Source organism: Rhinolophus hipposideros (genome assembly GCF_964194185.1).
Source record: "Rhinolophus hipposideros genome assembly, chromosome: 10".
In the NCBI taxonomy this organism is placed as follows: Eukaryota; Metazoa; Chordata; class Mammalia; order Chiroptera; family Rhinolophidae; genus Rhinolophus; species Rhinolophus hipposideros.
The window spans coordinates 51,128,190-51,144,273 of record NC_138056.1 but is presented as its reverse complement, the minus strand read 5'-3'; the positions used below and the strand labels follow the sequence as shown (position 1 = coordinate 51,144,273).

Sequence of the window (16,084 nt, the reverse complement as noted above, 5' to 3'; positions counted from 1 at the left end):
CCCGCGCGCTGCCGGAGGCTTCGGGGATGAAACAAGGCGGGGTCGGGGCAGCGGGGCGGCGCGGCTGCAGGCTTCGGCGCCCTCCCGAACCTCCGGCCTCTCGGGTCCGGACACGCGAGGCGGCGTTCTCCTCTAGGAAGCCGGCCGGCCGGGGGCGCGGCGGGCTGTGGGCGTGGCGAGCGCGCGCCACCCTTCCTGCCGGGGCGCCCCCCCCGCGGCCGGGCTGGCAGTGCGCGCGGGCGCGCGCGGGGACAGCGGGCGCGCGCGGCAGCCGTGCCCGCGCCGCCTCGCCGCCTCCTCACCCCGCGGCCGCGGGACGCCCCGGCCCCGCCCCTCCCCCGCGAGCTGCGCGCCGCCTGCCCGCTGACCCAGCCGCCGGCGCCCGCGCCCCTGTGCCTCCGACCCCGCGGTGGGCTCCCGGCGACCGACAGCATGAGCGGCGGCGGCGACGTGGTGTGCACCGGCTGGCTGCGGAAATCGCCCCCGGAGAAGAAGTTGAGGCGCTATGTGAGTGCGGGCGGTGAGCGGGCGCGGGCGCGGCCGCGGAGGGCGCGGGCGGGGGGCGGCCGGCGGGGGGCGGGGGGCCCCGGGGGGGGCCGTGCGGGCGGGCGGGGCGGACCCCGCGGCCTCCGGGGCCGAGGAGCGGCCGGCGCGCCTCGCGCCTCGGGTCCGTGTGGGGCACCTGCACACCTGTCACAGGTGCGCCGCCGAGGGGCGGGGCGGGCGGGCAGGTGGAGGCTGCGGCTCTCTCTCCGCGGGGCGGCAGCGCCTCCCCAGCCGGCCTCCCTGTAAACTACGTGCAGTATTGAAGTTTGTATTGATTGTTTGGGGAGAGCTCGGAGTTGATTCCCGGAGCTGGGGGCGATAGTAACCCGGAGCGGCTTCCGCCTGCGAGGCTGGGGGGTGGGCGGGAAAGGGGGGCGTCGGCTGTGGGCCTGTGTCGTGCGGCCCCGCCAAGGGCCAGGCGCCGCACACCCTTTCCCCCTGCGCTGCCTCTGCTCGCCCCTCCCGGCGGCCGCCTGCTTCCTTCCAGTCCGGTCTCTGCATCATGGGCAGCGTCAGCGGCATGTGCAGCCCGTGTACTAAGTGACTCATTTGTTTGTCCCCCTTCTTTCCCTTTATTCTGTATGTCTCTCACATACAAACCGCCGCCCCCCCAACTCCTCGATGGTGACACTGCAGTTTGGTCTGCTGTGACTGGCCCTGGTTTTTGTGCTGTGCAGTCCTGGGGGTCTGGGGTCGAGGGAGATCGAGGTTCCCAGTTGCCAGGTGGTGCTAACCGACAGTGTTTACTGACATTGCTGGGACAGCCACTCCCTCCCTTCTAGGTGCAAAACGGGCAGCATCATGGGAAAGGTGGTACAGTCTGGTGCTGAGCGGTCAGGAGGTCTGGCTCCCTCCTGCCCCCCACCCAAAACAAAAAAAACAAAACAAAAACAAGACGCCTTGTTTGGTGGGGTCAAAGTACAAGCTGGTGCCAGTTACTGAGATTTGGCTACCATCAGCTCTGGGCGGTGAGCAGGAGTTTGGAAATAGAAGTAAGGTCGCTAAAACGTGTCAAGGTCTCCCATCCTTTCCCTCTTCACTTCCTATGAAATGCCCTTGTTAAACTGACTAGTAGTGCTGGACGCTCTGGGATCATTCCCACAGCATGGAAGTGAGCTAGCTGTTGCATTCCAGCTGCAGTGCATCAAGGGAGCTCTGAATAGACCCTGCCCTCTGTCAGCTGCACCAGTGGCTGTCCATGGGGGGAGAGGCAGAAGCTTACCAGAGTTTCCTGTCTTGGCTCCCCAGATCAGAACCAAGGGACTTCTGGCCTCTGGATTGAGGAAGTGACATTCTGTTTTTCAAAGGAAGTGTTGTTGTTGGGGAGTGCAAGTGTATGTGTATGTACGTACATGAAATCACGCTCTTATTTATATCATTTGCTGGGAAAGCATTCTAAGGATTTAGCACAGGACTTTTGAAAGTGGACATAGATTTAAAATATAGTAGGGATGTGGCAATGAAGTATTCATCTCAGTCTTAAAGCTCATTTTCAGGGGTGTCCATGTAGCCAAAGAATTATAATCGCTAAGAAACTTTTCTACTCTTCAGGGTTGTATCAGTTCATTAGGAAAGGTGAATTTTTATATTAGGTTAAGGAACAGTAATTTACTATTAATATTTTTATAAATATAAAAAGCAAAAATGGGCCGTCCGGTGGCTCGGTTAGATCGCCAGCTCTCAACAAGGTTGCCGGTTCAATTTCCACATGGGATGGTGGGCTGCGCCCCCTGCAACTAAGATTGAAAACGGTGACTGGACTTGGAGCTGAGCTGTGCCCTGCACAACTAGATTGAAGGACAACTACTTGGAGCTGATGGGCCCTGGAGAAACACACTGTTCCCTAATATTCCATAATAAAAAAAATTTTTTTAAATAAATTTATTAAAAGTTTTTTAAAAAAATCTTTGGCCCTCAAAGAGCTTCTGAAAACTAAGAAAAGTGTAAGACCATACCAGCTAGTAGAATAAAGTATCCAGTAAAAATGTGACTGTTAATTGTCAAATTAGAACACTATCCCCAAGAACCTTGAAACTTTATTTTTGAAACAGTTTGCAAACAATTTGATATTGTATCTACATTTGACCAATGACTATTTCAATTCTATCACCCAGATTCTATGACCCATTTCTTGGGTATTTTTGTTTCAAAAAAAAAACAAAAAACTTGAGCTCAAAATAACCGAGTTTGGAGGCTTTTGGATCAGGCACCTTTTTTACACATACCTCATTGTATTGCGCTTTGCTTTATTGCACTACACAGGTGTTGTGTTTTTACAGAAGGAATACAAGGCCTCCACCAGCAAAAAGATTACAATTCGCTTTACTGAGAAATTAACTTTATTGCAACACTGGCTTTATTGTGGTGGTCTGGAACCAAACCTGCATTATCTCCTAGGTATGTCTGTACATACTTGACACCCTTCACTCATGTGATGACCTCAGCCTCCATCCCATCTTCCCCACTGCTCTAGCCCATAAGGCGTCTGACCAAACTAACAGTTTTTCTTAGGCTAAGGAGTGATGTGTTCCATTAGTATGACTGGAAGTCTCCCTTACTATGGACGTGTAGTTCTCTTACTTAAAATTGAGCTGATCCGTGTAACCCTAAACTCTTGAGGAACCGTCTGCTTTTATATCTTCTTTTCTTTTTAGGTACTGAGAATTTTTGCACCCAGTTTTGAGTTAGAATTCTGCCAGTTCCCTCTGTTCACTAGAGGCCTAAATTCACTAGAGCCCAGCTAGGGAAGAAGTATTTTACAGCCCTATTGCTAAACACACACTCTCAAATAGCTGTTTATTCTGGTATATATAGTAGTCATGTGATATTATAGATTAATAAATCTTCATTATAAGAATGTATCAAGCGTCTGAGATAGTGGAAAAAGCAGTTTATAAACTAGATCACAACTATTAAAAATTAATTTAACAAACCTAACTCTTATTTAATTTGGGGAGGGGGTAGGTAGGTGTAGGGGAAAACAACTTGAAAGAAGCTATGGCAAATGTTACCAAGAATTAGCTTTAGGGATTTTTCTTATCAGCTTTTTCTAATTTATTAATCATAAGAAAGTGTAAAAGATCTATTCAGTGTTTTCTGTGTGCCCTGGAGGAATCACAGAAAGCTACCTCTGCGAAATGGCGAATATTGCCTCTGGGGCATCAGGATGTGAGTGCTTTGGGAGGCGGGTAGAAGGAACAGCCCTCCCATCCCGCTTCAGTGTCTGTGTGTGTGTGTGTGTGTGTGTGTGTGTGTGTGTGTGAGAGAGAGAGAGAGAGAGAGAGAGAGAGAGAGAGAGAGAGAGAGAGAGAGTATGTGTACATGTGTATAAAGCTGAAACCAGATTCTCTTGAGGAAAAACATTTTATGACACCCTGCTCTGTAATTTTTTACGTATTAATTTCACCGGTTAAAAGATTTAGGGGCAAAGATTGGCAGCAGCACTGCCCCCTAGTGGCTAATTTGGAGAAAGTTGAGTATTGATTCTCATGAACAACTGAATTAAGGAAACCAATCGTTTTTATTTTATTTATTAAATACATTTATTTATTAAGTATCTGTGTCCCAGGCGCTGGATTAGGTGCTGGGAATAAAAATTAAGCCAGCCCTTCAGGCTTAGCAGATGACCTTGCCTCTCTTTCACGAAGAACATTGAAGCTATCAGGCAGTAGCTGTCTGCACCTACTATGACGGAATTTCCCAGTGTATGTGTATCTGCGTGGCTCCTTTCCTAGAGTGGATGGGGTACCCCTTCTACCTGAGCCAGCCCGCTCCCTGTGCTCTTGATGATGTCCTCTCCTACCTATGCAGCTCCTTTCTATCATGAATCTTCAACTTTTTCCCAGCTAGGTACGTATTCCTTTCCATGAAACATACTTGCTTTTACAAAATTCTCCCTCAGTATCGCCCCCGTTCCTTCTCACCATGCTTTCTTTTTCTTTAGGGCTAACCTCGTTAACGATGCTTTACATTGTCTCCATGTCTCCCATCTTCCTCTCAGGCAGCTCCAATGTGAAACCTACTTTGTCCTTTCACCAAAGCTATTCTTAGTAAAGTACCAGTGACACGCAGGTCACTAAATTCAGAGGCTTATTTTTCACTCCTCATTTTAATTTCTCTTGTCACTTCTTGGTCACAATGGACCACTCACTCTTTCTTGAAACACCTTCCTCTGATCTTGAATGATACCATATACACCTGGTTTTTCTCCTTTTCTGGCCATTCCAAGTCTCCTTTGCTAGACCGACCGTCTTTACCCAGTTCTTAAAGTTTGAAACTCCTGTTCAGTCACAGTGGCTAAGGTCTAGGCTCTTTTCTCCTCCTCAGAGATCTCGTCCATTCTCCTTCCTGGCTTGAGTTATCATTTGCTGGTCATTATCAAGTTAAATTTCCACCCCCAGGTTGTGTTCTGAACTCCAGACTTGCATATGCAGTTGTCACCTGCACCCCTGTAGCTGAGTGTCTCCCCGTCAGCACAAACTCACCACTCCCAAAACCAAACTCTTCTTTATCCCTCTCTTTTTTACCCATGTCTGCTCCGTAAGTGGTGCTGCGGACTACCCAGTGGCTCAAGTGGGAAACTTGGGAATCATCCATGACTCCCTGTCACCCGCTATTCCACATCTGATCTTCCACCAAAATCCACCAGAGCCAACATCCGATATCTTTTACTATACATTTTCGCATCCCTCCTGCCATGACTCTTAGGATTGTCGTTTTAATAGCTGTCCGTTGAGCACTTACCCTGTGCCAGGCGCTGTGCTTAGACCACCCATCTCGTAATTTAATCCTTTTAGCCCTAGGAGAAGGGAAGTGACTTTCCCAGCATCACCTAGCTTTGTCTAAATTAAACGATAATTGTAAAAAAAAACCAAAAACAACAAAAAAACGATAATTGTAGCTGCATATCTAGTTGTAAGAAACAGTACAGAGAGATCCCATGTACCCTTTACCCGTCTCTCCTAGTGGTAACATCTTGCAAAAACTCTAGTACAGTGTCACAGTCGCGTCCTAACAATGATATAGTCAAGATACAGCACACGTCCATCACCACACGGTGCCTCGTGCTGCCATTTTCCAGTCACTTTCCCTCCCCACTACATCCTTAGCCCATGACAACCACTATTCTGCTCTCCATTTGTGTAATTTTGTCATTTCATGCGTGTTACATAAATGGATTCACACAGTGTGGAACTTTTAGGCATTAGTTTTTTTTCATTCAACATAATCTGTAAATTCATCAAAGTCGTTGCATGCATTTCTTTTTTATTGCTGTCTGGTATTCCAAGGTATGGATGTACCACAACTCATTTGTTTAACAGCTTACCCACTGGTTGTAATTTACACCTTCTGTCCATTTTCTGTATGGCTTTTCTTTTTTTAACGATTGAGTTTTGAGAGGTCTTTATATGCTCAAGATACCAGTCCTTGTCAAATATGTGGTTTGAAGGTATTTGCTTCCAGTCTGTAGCTTGTCTTTTCATTCACTTCACAGGGTTCTTTCACAACAGAAATTTTTTATTAGGATGACGTTCAGTTTATTAATTTTTTGTTGTTTGACTTCATCAAGTCTCAGAACTCTTTGCCTCGCCCTATGTTGCAGAGATTTTCTCCTTGTCCCCTAAACACTTTATAGTCTTACATTTTTCATTTAAGTCCACGATCTGTTTTGAGTTCATTTTTGTGGTGACACTTAGATTTAGTGTTGTTTTTTTTTTCTCTAGCAGTGTATGCTCGATTACTCTAGCACCATTTTTGACAAGGCCATGCTTTCTTCATTGAATTGCTTTTGCACCTTCACCAGGAATCAGTTGGGCGTGTTTGTATGGGCCTGTTTCTGGGTTATCTGTTCTGGTCCATTGTTCCATGTCACTATCCCCTCTGCCAATACCACCCAGTCTTGATAACTGTAGCTGTATAAAAAGTCTTGAAATCTGGTAAACCAACTCCTCCACTTTATTCTTGATCCAGTTATTCTTAAATTTGCCTAAGGGTAATTTTGAAAAGTCAGCTCATCAGAAAATTTCAGCAGTGTTAAAGTGTAAATAAAAATTACCTGTAATTCCATTAACCTTGAATTTTTCTTGAAACTTATTTTCTCAACAGAGAATGTAAGTGTAACAAATACACTTTAGTTCAATAATTTGTCAAACTGCCATTATGTGCCAAGCACTCAAGTTCTGGGACTACAAAAAAGAAAAAGAAAAGGCCTCCTAGAGAGGTGGCTGTAACTAGAATTAAGCCGAGAGAAGAAAGGTTTCCAGCCAGAGAAACCACTGACAGTGGAGGCCAGGTGGCGGGACCTGCCTAAGTATGCAGGGACACCAAAAACTGTTTGGTGTTGTTGGACTATCTGCAGGGTAATGTGAGGCTGGAAAGGTAGGCGAGAGATAAGAGGTGGGCTGGTAAGAACCGGGGAGAGAAACAGATGGCTACCCAGTACATGAAAAGATGCTCAACATCCCTAATCACCAGGGAGATGCAAATCAAAACCACAGTGAGATGTCTCCTCACACCTGCTAGAATGGCTGTCATCAACAAGACAAGAGATGAGTGTGGAGGAGGATGTGGAGAAAAGGGAAGCCCGGGCACTGTTGGTGGGAATACAAATTGCTACAGCCATGAGAGAAAAGAGTATAGCTAGCGGTCCTTCAAACAATTCAAATAGAACTGCCATATGATCCGGCAGTTCCACTTCTGGCTATATATCCAAAAAGAGTGAAAACAGGATACCTAAGAGATATCTGCATCCCAATGTCGACTACAGCATTATTCACAATAGCCAAGATTATATTGGTGGACCATGGATTATATTGTCCATTTACGGATAATGCATGAATGGAGAAAGATCTCTCTCTCTCTCTCTCTCTCTCACACACACACACACACACACACACACAGGAATATTTTTCAGCCATGAGAATGAAGGAAAGCTTGCCATTTGTGACAACAGAGATGGACCTTGAGGGCATTGTACTAAGTGAAATAATTCAGATAGACGGATGAATACTGTGTGATATCACCTGCATGTGGAATCTGAAAAAGCCAAACTTACAGAAATAGAGAGTGGCATGGTGGTTACCAGAGGCTGGGGGGTAGAAGAAATGGGTAGATGTTGGCCAAAGAGTACAAACTTCCAGTTAGAAGATGAATAAATTCTAGAAATCGAATGAAAAGCATTGTGATTATAGGTAATATTGTATCATGTACCTGAAAATTGCTAAGAGTAGCTCTTAAATGTTCTCACCACAAAAAAAGAAATGGTAATTATGTAATATGACGAAGCTATTAGCTAACGCTATGGTGGTAATCCTATTGCACTGTATAAGTATATCAAACCAGCATGTTGTACACCTTAAACTTACACAGTGTTATATTTCAATTACGTCTCAATATGTTATATTTCAGTTACATCTCATTAAAGCAGGGGGACAAAAAAGAACAGGGGAGGTCTTTAGAAACTAGAGTGAATTTAAGATTTCTTTCTAGACCATCCTAGGCAGCCAGGGCTTTATTCCAATAGCCTATTTGAGTATTTAAATAAATGTTCTATCTGGTTCCAGTTCCTGGGGCAGACAACCTGATGGACATGCCTTTTAGCCGCTTTCTGTTCTGTGGTTCTGATCACTGGTTTGGTTCTTTGTGTTCACAACATCAAAGAGACCGCTCTAACCCAGGGCCAGTCTCCTGAGTTTCTTCTCACCAGCATTGGGTCGAATTCTTCATTTGGAAGCAACATTCTTGTCTAGCAACAGAGGAATGAATAAACAAAAGGTGGTATATGCATACAGTGGAACATTATTCAACCTTACAAAGGAAGGAAATTTTGACACGTGGTCATATTACAAAATGAATGAACCTGAATGACATTATGCTAAGTAAAACAAGCCAATCACAAAAGGACAAGTACTATATGATTCCATTTATATGAGGTCCCTAGAGGACTCAAATTCATAGAGACAGAAAGGAGAATGGTGGTTGCCTGGGCCTGGCGGAGAGGGCGGGGGCGGGGTGGGGGGGAATGGAGAGTTATTGTTTAATGGGTACAAGGTTTCAGTTTTGCAAGATGAAAAGAGTTCTCCAGGCAGATGCGAGTGGTGGTAGAACAAAAATATGAATGCTTGATGCCACTGAACTGTACACTTAGTAAAAATGATTACGATGGTAAATTTTGTGATATGCATGTTAGCACAATCTTAATAAAAACCCAAACTCCTCATTTGCTAAGGGTTAGTACTTGGCCCTGCTAATACTTCTAATCCAAGGAGAAATGACAGGATGGAACCTTCACAGCCATGAATGATAATAGAATGTTCTCTCGGGGCTGTCTAAAGGACCAGAGGCAGTGCAGTTACACCAAGCAGGAAACATCCCTGCTGCTTTGCTTAATGAAACGACTTTGATGTTGCTTTCCATCTCTAGCTGACCTTTCTCTGGCGAGAAGGGGGTGATGGAATGTAGTTACCTCAGACTTAGCACATATGCTGAGAAATATAGGTTCCTACACAGGCTATTACCTGCGTCCACATTCATGTTGACAAGCATTTATTTTGTACCCTTTCCCTTCCCTGCCTTCAAAGAATTTTCAGGCTAGGGAGACCAGAAGTATACATGTGAAACAGAACAATGCCCTTATATGGAGTTATGTGGTCCAGGCAACAAGTTTTATGAAGGCGAGGGCTCTGAGCCTGGGGAAAATGGAAGGGCTTCCTGGAGTAGGAGGCGTGGATGTGAGTTGGACTTAAAAGATTAGGGCCTAGAAAGGAACATGGCCATTCAAGTAGGAAAGGGGCAGTGCACATAGGATTTTGGGGGCAGAGAAAATCCAGCCAGAGTAGAAGAGTCTATAGTGGAAACCAAAGAGGTTTGAAAAAGGCAGAACTGAGGGGGCTAGTCCCTAACAGGCCTGAGATGGGAGGATGACATTTAATAATGAAGAACATCACTCAGTTAGTCTTTGCCTGTCAGATCGCCACTCCTTCAGTGTGAAATGTCAATGGTGTGTGGACATTGGTTATCTTCAGAAGAATGTCTGAGTGTTTCAAAGGCCTTTGGGTCCTTGAGCAAATGACTTGATTCTCTGAGCCTACTTCCTTGACTCTGAAATTAGAGTGATATGTCTTCCTTCACTGGGTTTGAGAATTTACTAGGATAACTAGGTGAAAAAAATCGTAGCCCAGAGTAACCTAGTGTCTAGCCCAGAGTAGGTAGTTAATATTGGGGGACGTGACAGGAGGGGCTGATGTTTGTTTATATTTGCTCTAACCCTTTTCCTAGGAACGCTGAACAGAGCTTGGTGTCTTCAGATCCCTTTCAAATTGGGGCCAGACCTGAAGTTTACAAGGTCAGAATGTAGGTGGAATTCTCCAGCTAGATACCACATCAGGTTCTAGGGAGGTAGTTTTTCCTGAAAGGAACATCTCAGAGGTCTCCTGATCATTGTCCAGGAAGGGAAATGAAAGCCCCTGGGGATTTGTCTGGCGCTGTCCCTTTGACCAGTCCCTGGGAAATACATGTGTGCTAGAGACCTAAGGATCGATGTGTGGGATGCTGGAGCGCGTGTGTGAGAACGGCTCACAATGCGGACTCTTCCCATAAGTGATCACCCTTCAAGGCTGGTGGCTCGCACCTGCCACACCCCTCCAGCGAGTCCGCGGCTTGGCTTGTTTCCATGGCACTTGTTCCACTTCTAGTTCGGCTTTCTCACGTTGGGCTTGTTTCTGTCTCGCTCTGCGAGGTTATGTGCACTTTACATGGTGGTGTCAGCGTCGCTCAGCACTCGGTGCGACTTGCCAGGCAGCACCTGTCAAAGCCATTGTCATTTATGTCTTACAACGACCACCCCCAGCTTTATGCTTTCTTCTTTTTATGTATCTACCAGTTGTCAAAATGGTGAGTGGGTTCCTTAGAACGCCTCAAAGTGATCAATTAGGGTATTTTTAGTATTGTTATGAGCTCACGTATTTACACATATTTGATGAATTTGCATCTGTTGTAGTTGTTACGCTTATTGATGCTCAGTGTGTGCTATCTTTAGCCAGTGGGAGCCTATTTAAGTTGTCTTCTGCGTGCTTTGGACACGACCTTACCAGTATTTGATAGTTTCTTTGTTGTCTGGTATGACAAGGTGTTCCAGGCTTATCGCGTCCATTTCCTGATCCAGGCCTAGAATTAGCCATTTCCTCAAAGAGTTCTTTTAGCAAAAAACGGTATCTAGAAACCCACGTGGTAATATTAGCCCAGAGGTGCTTATTGTTGTCGGGCTGGTCACACTTAATTTTCACATGGTTATAATTGACATGAACTGTCATTTCATGTACCGCTTTTTTCCACAAACCATCATTGTGAATATTTTCATTTACTTCTACCTAGTATTTTTTCCAGTTTTTAATTATGAAAAAATGCAGTCATACATAACAGTAGAGAAAATGGTCTAATGAAACACCACTTCACACAGTTTCAAATATTATCAAGATTTCATTACGTGTTTCATCTATCCTTCTTACTGTTTCTTTTCTGGAATATTTTAAAGCAGATCCTAGATGTGTACAAAGGTCTTATAATATCATGTGAGTGAATGTACTGACCTTATGTGCACATTTCCCTTGGTGAGACATTTGTGTCAGTCACTTCCCGTTATTCACTGTGACGTGCAGCACAGGCCTGTTCTCTTCCACAGGTGGAACCTCTGAGAGTTTCACCCCAGCTGATGAGCCACAGCACTTAGACAGATACCAGTAGCTATCCCCACAGTTTACTGGGAAGCTTCTCTTGGACAGGCAATCAGTATATCTTTCCTTAGCTGCTCTGGAAGAACGTGCCATTGGGCGCTTGGCAGGCTTGCAACAGCTTTTTCTATGTAGTAGATTTTCTTGTAAGGATTATAGGGATGAGGCTGTTGCTTTGCTCTTCTGACATAATTTTCTAGAGGAAAAAATGGATATAGGCTAGACATACACATGCTCTTGGAGATACCTACAGAGGCTACGTACCTACAGTGTGCTGCGCTGAATGCCCACTAGTAGTCTCGCTACAGGTGCGTCATTAACCAATAGTGAGGTCTGCAGTGGGTGCATGTTCCCCTCCGGGTTTACGAGCTCGCGGGGGAGTCAGCTGGGCTTCGGCTTCTAATGGCAGGCCTTACGAGTGGCAAAGATCAGTGCTGTCGGAGCCCAGGAGAGACTGGCCTGCTGTGGTCCCCAAGTTCCGTGTCAGACCTACGTTTAGACTTAACATGCGGGGGAATCTGCCATTTCACCTTTCTGTACCCAGTTCCTCATTCATTCTGAGGACTCAGTTTGTGTGTCACCTTGTGGCAGCCTGTGCCGCCCCACCCTCCCCATCAGAAAGGGTTGGGGAACCCCTTCTCCGCGCTCCTGTGTCATCAGGCCTTAGTACCGCTGACTTGCTGTTGTTTATGCTGTCCTTCCCCCAGATGGGCAGCTTCTAGATGGCACCTTGGCCTTCATTCATCCTTGTAGCCATGGCACCTAAAGCACTATAAGTTATTGTTGACGAGGAGTTTACATGCTTTTAAGTTTTGAACAGATAGGATTGGTTATGTTAGGATTGGGGACGTTTCCTTGGAAAAGAAAGAACTTGAGCTGAAATTGGATTGAAAGTACAATTTTTTTTTTTTTTAGAAACAGGTTTTTGGAACTTTCATGGGCTAGGCTATTAAAAATTGAATTATTTGTAATAGAAATTCACTCTTATAATGTTATTGTAAACAGACCATTAAAAATAACAATATTCAAAAAAAATCACCTGTAATACTCTTACTATGGCATAAATATTAACATTTTAGTGTATTTCCTTTCCTGTATTCATATGTGCTTTGTATATTTTTTAAAATCAAAGTAAGACTGTACCACCTTTTGTATGCTTTAAGCTAATGTATTGAAAATATTTCCTTGTGTCACAGTCGTCCACGACAGGATTGCTAATGGCTGCTTAGGTAGAATGACATAAGACAGAGCTTCTCAAGCATGTGTAATAGAAGGACACTTTACACAAACATTTGTACAGGTTCTTGATGTTGAATTAAATTATTATTATGTAACCGAAATGTCTATAAACAAAAACTATGAGATATAATTGTATACTTATAGCTCTTCTACAATTATAAAACCGAAATAAATTTACAAATTAAATAATAACTTCGGAACCAACATAATTCATATTAACAACAGTGGACATTCTGCTGAAACTAAATTGCTGCTTAAAATGTAAATATGGCCCTTATTTTTATGGAGCCTGTCTGTTCTGTGTCCCATTCTTTTCTCTGTTTGAACTACAGTGAAGCTTTGGTTTGTATAGCGAGCCATTTGGCTTTAGTTGGTATGACTCCATTATTTACATATACATTCACCTCTGTCCTTTCTCATTAATCATTAGTGTAGGATATTATACAATGTAATTCTTGATATCAATAAGATTATAAATGCCAATGCTGGTAATCAAGGAGCACCTTTCACTTGTAAAATAATCTTTCAGACGATTGAGACTTACGCTTATGATGTATTTTAAAATCACCCTTACCCTTGAGAGATGAAAACTCAATATTGAAAAACATTTTTTGAAGTGGGTTTGGAGATCCCTACGGATGTGTCTTTGGACCCTGTATTGAAAAATCCTGGTTTAACTGTACAAGACATGGGCTCTGAGGGTTAGCTCTGGGTTGGAATCCACACTAAGCCTTCCATGTGGTTTGCGGGCTTGAACAAGTTTCTTAATCATTAGGAGCTTTCATTTCAATCGGTGTAGTGGAGATAATGGTAACTTTAACCAGTTAATTGAACAGTTTGAACCCAGAGGGGTACAAATACGAATGCTTTTATTTTTCTCCAGTCAGAACTCCCAAGTGTGCTTTGTCAAAATCTCTTTTTCTTCTAGAAGACAAATCCCTTGATGATACCTTGGGCAGAGTCTGAAACCTTCTGATCATTCTGGGTTTTAGAAAGTCCACCATTTTAAGATTTCAATATATCTAATTGAAAGCTTTTCCTACTCCTGTTGCTGACCAGACTTATGGTTCTGGGATGGAAGTGGGGAAAGGTGGGCTTGGTTTATTTGGAGAGTGTGGAGGTGGGGGGACATAGAGTCTTTCTGGTCTTCTCCTGTTGTTATGGTGTCTAGGGAAGGGCAAGAGGGAGAGGGGCAGAGACAGGTGGCTCTTGAATAGTTCTTGTTGGATTCTCCTTGATGACATTTACTGGCTGTCTGTCCAGCACCGCCTCTGAGTACACACCCCAAACTTGTGAGTTCTTTGGAGGTTAGGCTCTCCCACTGCTTGGTCTCCAGACCTGAAGACGGAACTGGTATTAAGTTCTTTCAGGCCAGCCCCTCCCTATCCCAGCGCTCCACAGCTTGGGTCCATTTGCACAACGGACAACCCTGTTGGGTGGGGACCTGGCAAGAGGGCTAAGGCCGGCAGTTCCCATAGGACTGCTTGATGCAGGAGACTTGTATCCATGCTGAACAGGAGTGTAACAGCACTGCTGTCCCTTCTCGCTCCATTTCCCCTTCCCCTGTCCAGAATGACGCAGGGCCCGTGTGTAAGTCAGCTGTCTGAGCAGATATTCACCAGGCTCTGCAACGTAAAACATTTTTTGTCCCAGTCCTTTTTTTGTGCCATCCCTATTCTCTGTAACCAGTTTTCTTAGAGGAGCCCACTATAGAGGTAGGAAGAGTGCCACCCCAAATTACAGCACTATCCACTAGGTCAGAGGAAACAAGGTTTCCCCTTCCCATCTCTACTCTTCTTTGTGGACTCTGTATGTGTGTGTTGTGGGGGGTGGAGGGAATGCAGTGCGGGAACACCAGTGATGGTTGGGTTAGAAGGTTTCACACTGTAGCTTCTTACTAAATTCTTGAATCTGCGCAGCCCGAGTTATGGAGTGCTCTCTTTACCTTATGGGGAACTTCCCTCCTCTCTGTTCTTAGCTTTGGTTTCTATTTGCCAATTCTGGTGCAACTGGAAAAGTCCTACTCAACGTTCACTTACAACTACTTTATAAGCTGCTGTTGTGTTAAATATAATAATGTCAGGCGCATTGTGAGCCCTCTATAAGTGATAACTGTTACAATTACTGCAGGGCCAAGTTTATTTGACTCTTCCATTGTTGTTGGGCATTTAGATCATTGACTATTTTCCACTATTTTAAATAACACTGTGATCTTTGTAGCAATGACTTTCATCCTTAGGACAAATCCCTGTAAATGGAATTTCTAATTCAAAGGGTGCAGTTATTTGCAAGGCTTTTGATACATCATACCCTATTGCCTCTCAGAAAGGCTAGTTTTGTGTTTTTTGATTCTTCTTTGATACCGATATGATCTTTAAAACTACCTGACAATTTGACAGGTACAAAAGTAGTTCCTTGTTTTAATTTGGATTTCTATGATTGCTGCTGATTTGAATACATTTCCATCTATTAATTGACTTGTGTTTTTTAATGAGTTGCTTGTTCAAATAGGTGCTTTTTGATATAAATAATTGATGGAATTGGGAAGACTGAGTGGCGATGGGTAATGTAAAAAGAAAACTTGGAATAACTTGAGCAGGGACTCCCCAGGAGTAGGGAGAGAAAAGACTGACCAAAGCTGACCAGATGTTCCTCTCATTTCACAGTTCCCTTCTGAGACCTTTTCAGCTCTGAGTCTATAGAGTTCTCCCGTGCAGTGTTCTGATTTTAATTTGGTTTCGAGGCCTACCTCAAATGTCACCTACTTTGTGCCACTTCCAGATTTCCTCCTGAAGGAGATTTGACTTCCCACATCATCCCACCGTACCTCTGTATCGTGCTTACGACATCGCAATGTGACTGTGTTTTTAGATCTCTCCCCTGAATTACATGGGCTCCTCAAAGGCAGCTATTTTTCTTTTTAGAGCTAGTGTTTGGCACAGAGGCACACAAGCAGATCAGGTGATGAATAGGAATTAGCCTCGCTCTTTGGTAGCCACAGTTTATCAAGGCAAATAGACATCTAAATTTACTAATTAAATATAACGCAGCGTGTTCTGCTATACCAGAGTTGTGGAAAGCGTTGCAGGAGAATGGAACAGAGTGATTAATTCTACGTGGAGTGTGGCAGTATCAGAGAAAGCAAGAGAAAGTGACAGTGGAGGTAGGCTGTGAAGAGTAAGTAGGAGCTCATTAAGCAGATGGGAAAAGAACATTTCAAGTAATGAGAACAGCTTCACTAAAGACCTAAAGATGGGGGCCCTTAAATGTTGAGGGAGAATGTGCAGATGGAGAAGGATGAAGAATGAGGTTCAAGTGACCCCTCTGTTCCTCCCAGGATCCCATCATCATTAACCTTCACTCACTCACCATGACCCCTTTGCTTTGTCTAGAATATATTCTCTCTCCCCTGACTCCTCAGACCCTATCAGTTACTCTGCAAAATTACTAAATACCTATTATGTACCAAAGGAAAGAGACAGAAATGCATTTGTGGACAACTCTGGATGCATCTTGGGAATGTTTGTCCCATATTGAAAATCTAGACAAATTCTTTTCTTCCAAATAACTGA

At 44.4% G+C, this 16,084-nt stretch overlaps 1 protein-coding gene across 1 annotated transcript in view; it reads left to right on the top strand.

Annotated features, from left to right (window-relative positions):
- Positions 1 to 262: 262 nt before the first annotated feature.
- The window catches only part of GAB2 (GRB2 associated binding protein 2), a 182,019-nt gene continuing 166,197 nt past the window's right edge, over positions 263 to 16,084 (top strand). Inside the window, exon 1 of the mRNA XM_081064080.1 lies at positions 263 to 507. Within this exon, the coding sequence (XP_080920206.1) occupies positions 433 to 507 (75 nt within the window). The 5' untranslated portion in view covers positions 263 to 432. The remainder of the gene's footprint in view (positions 508 to 16,084) is intronic.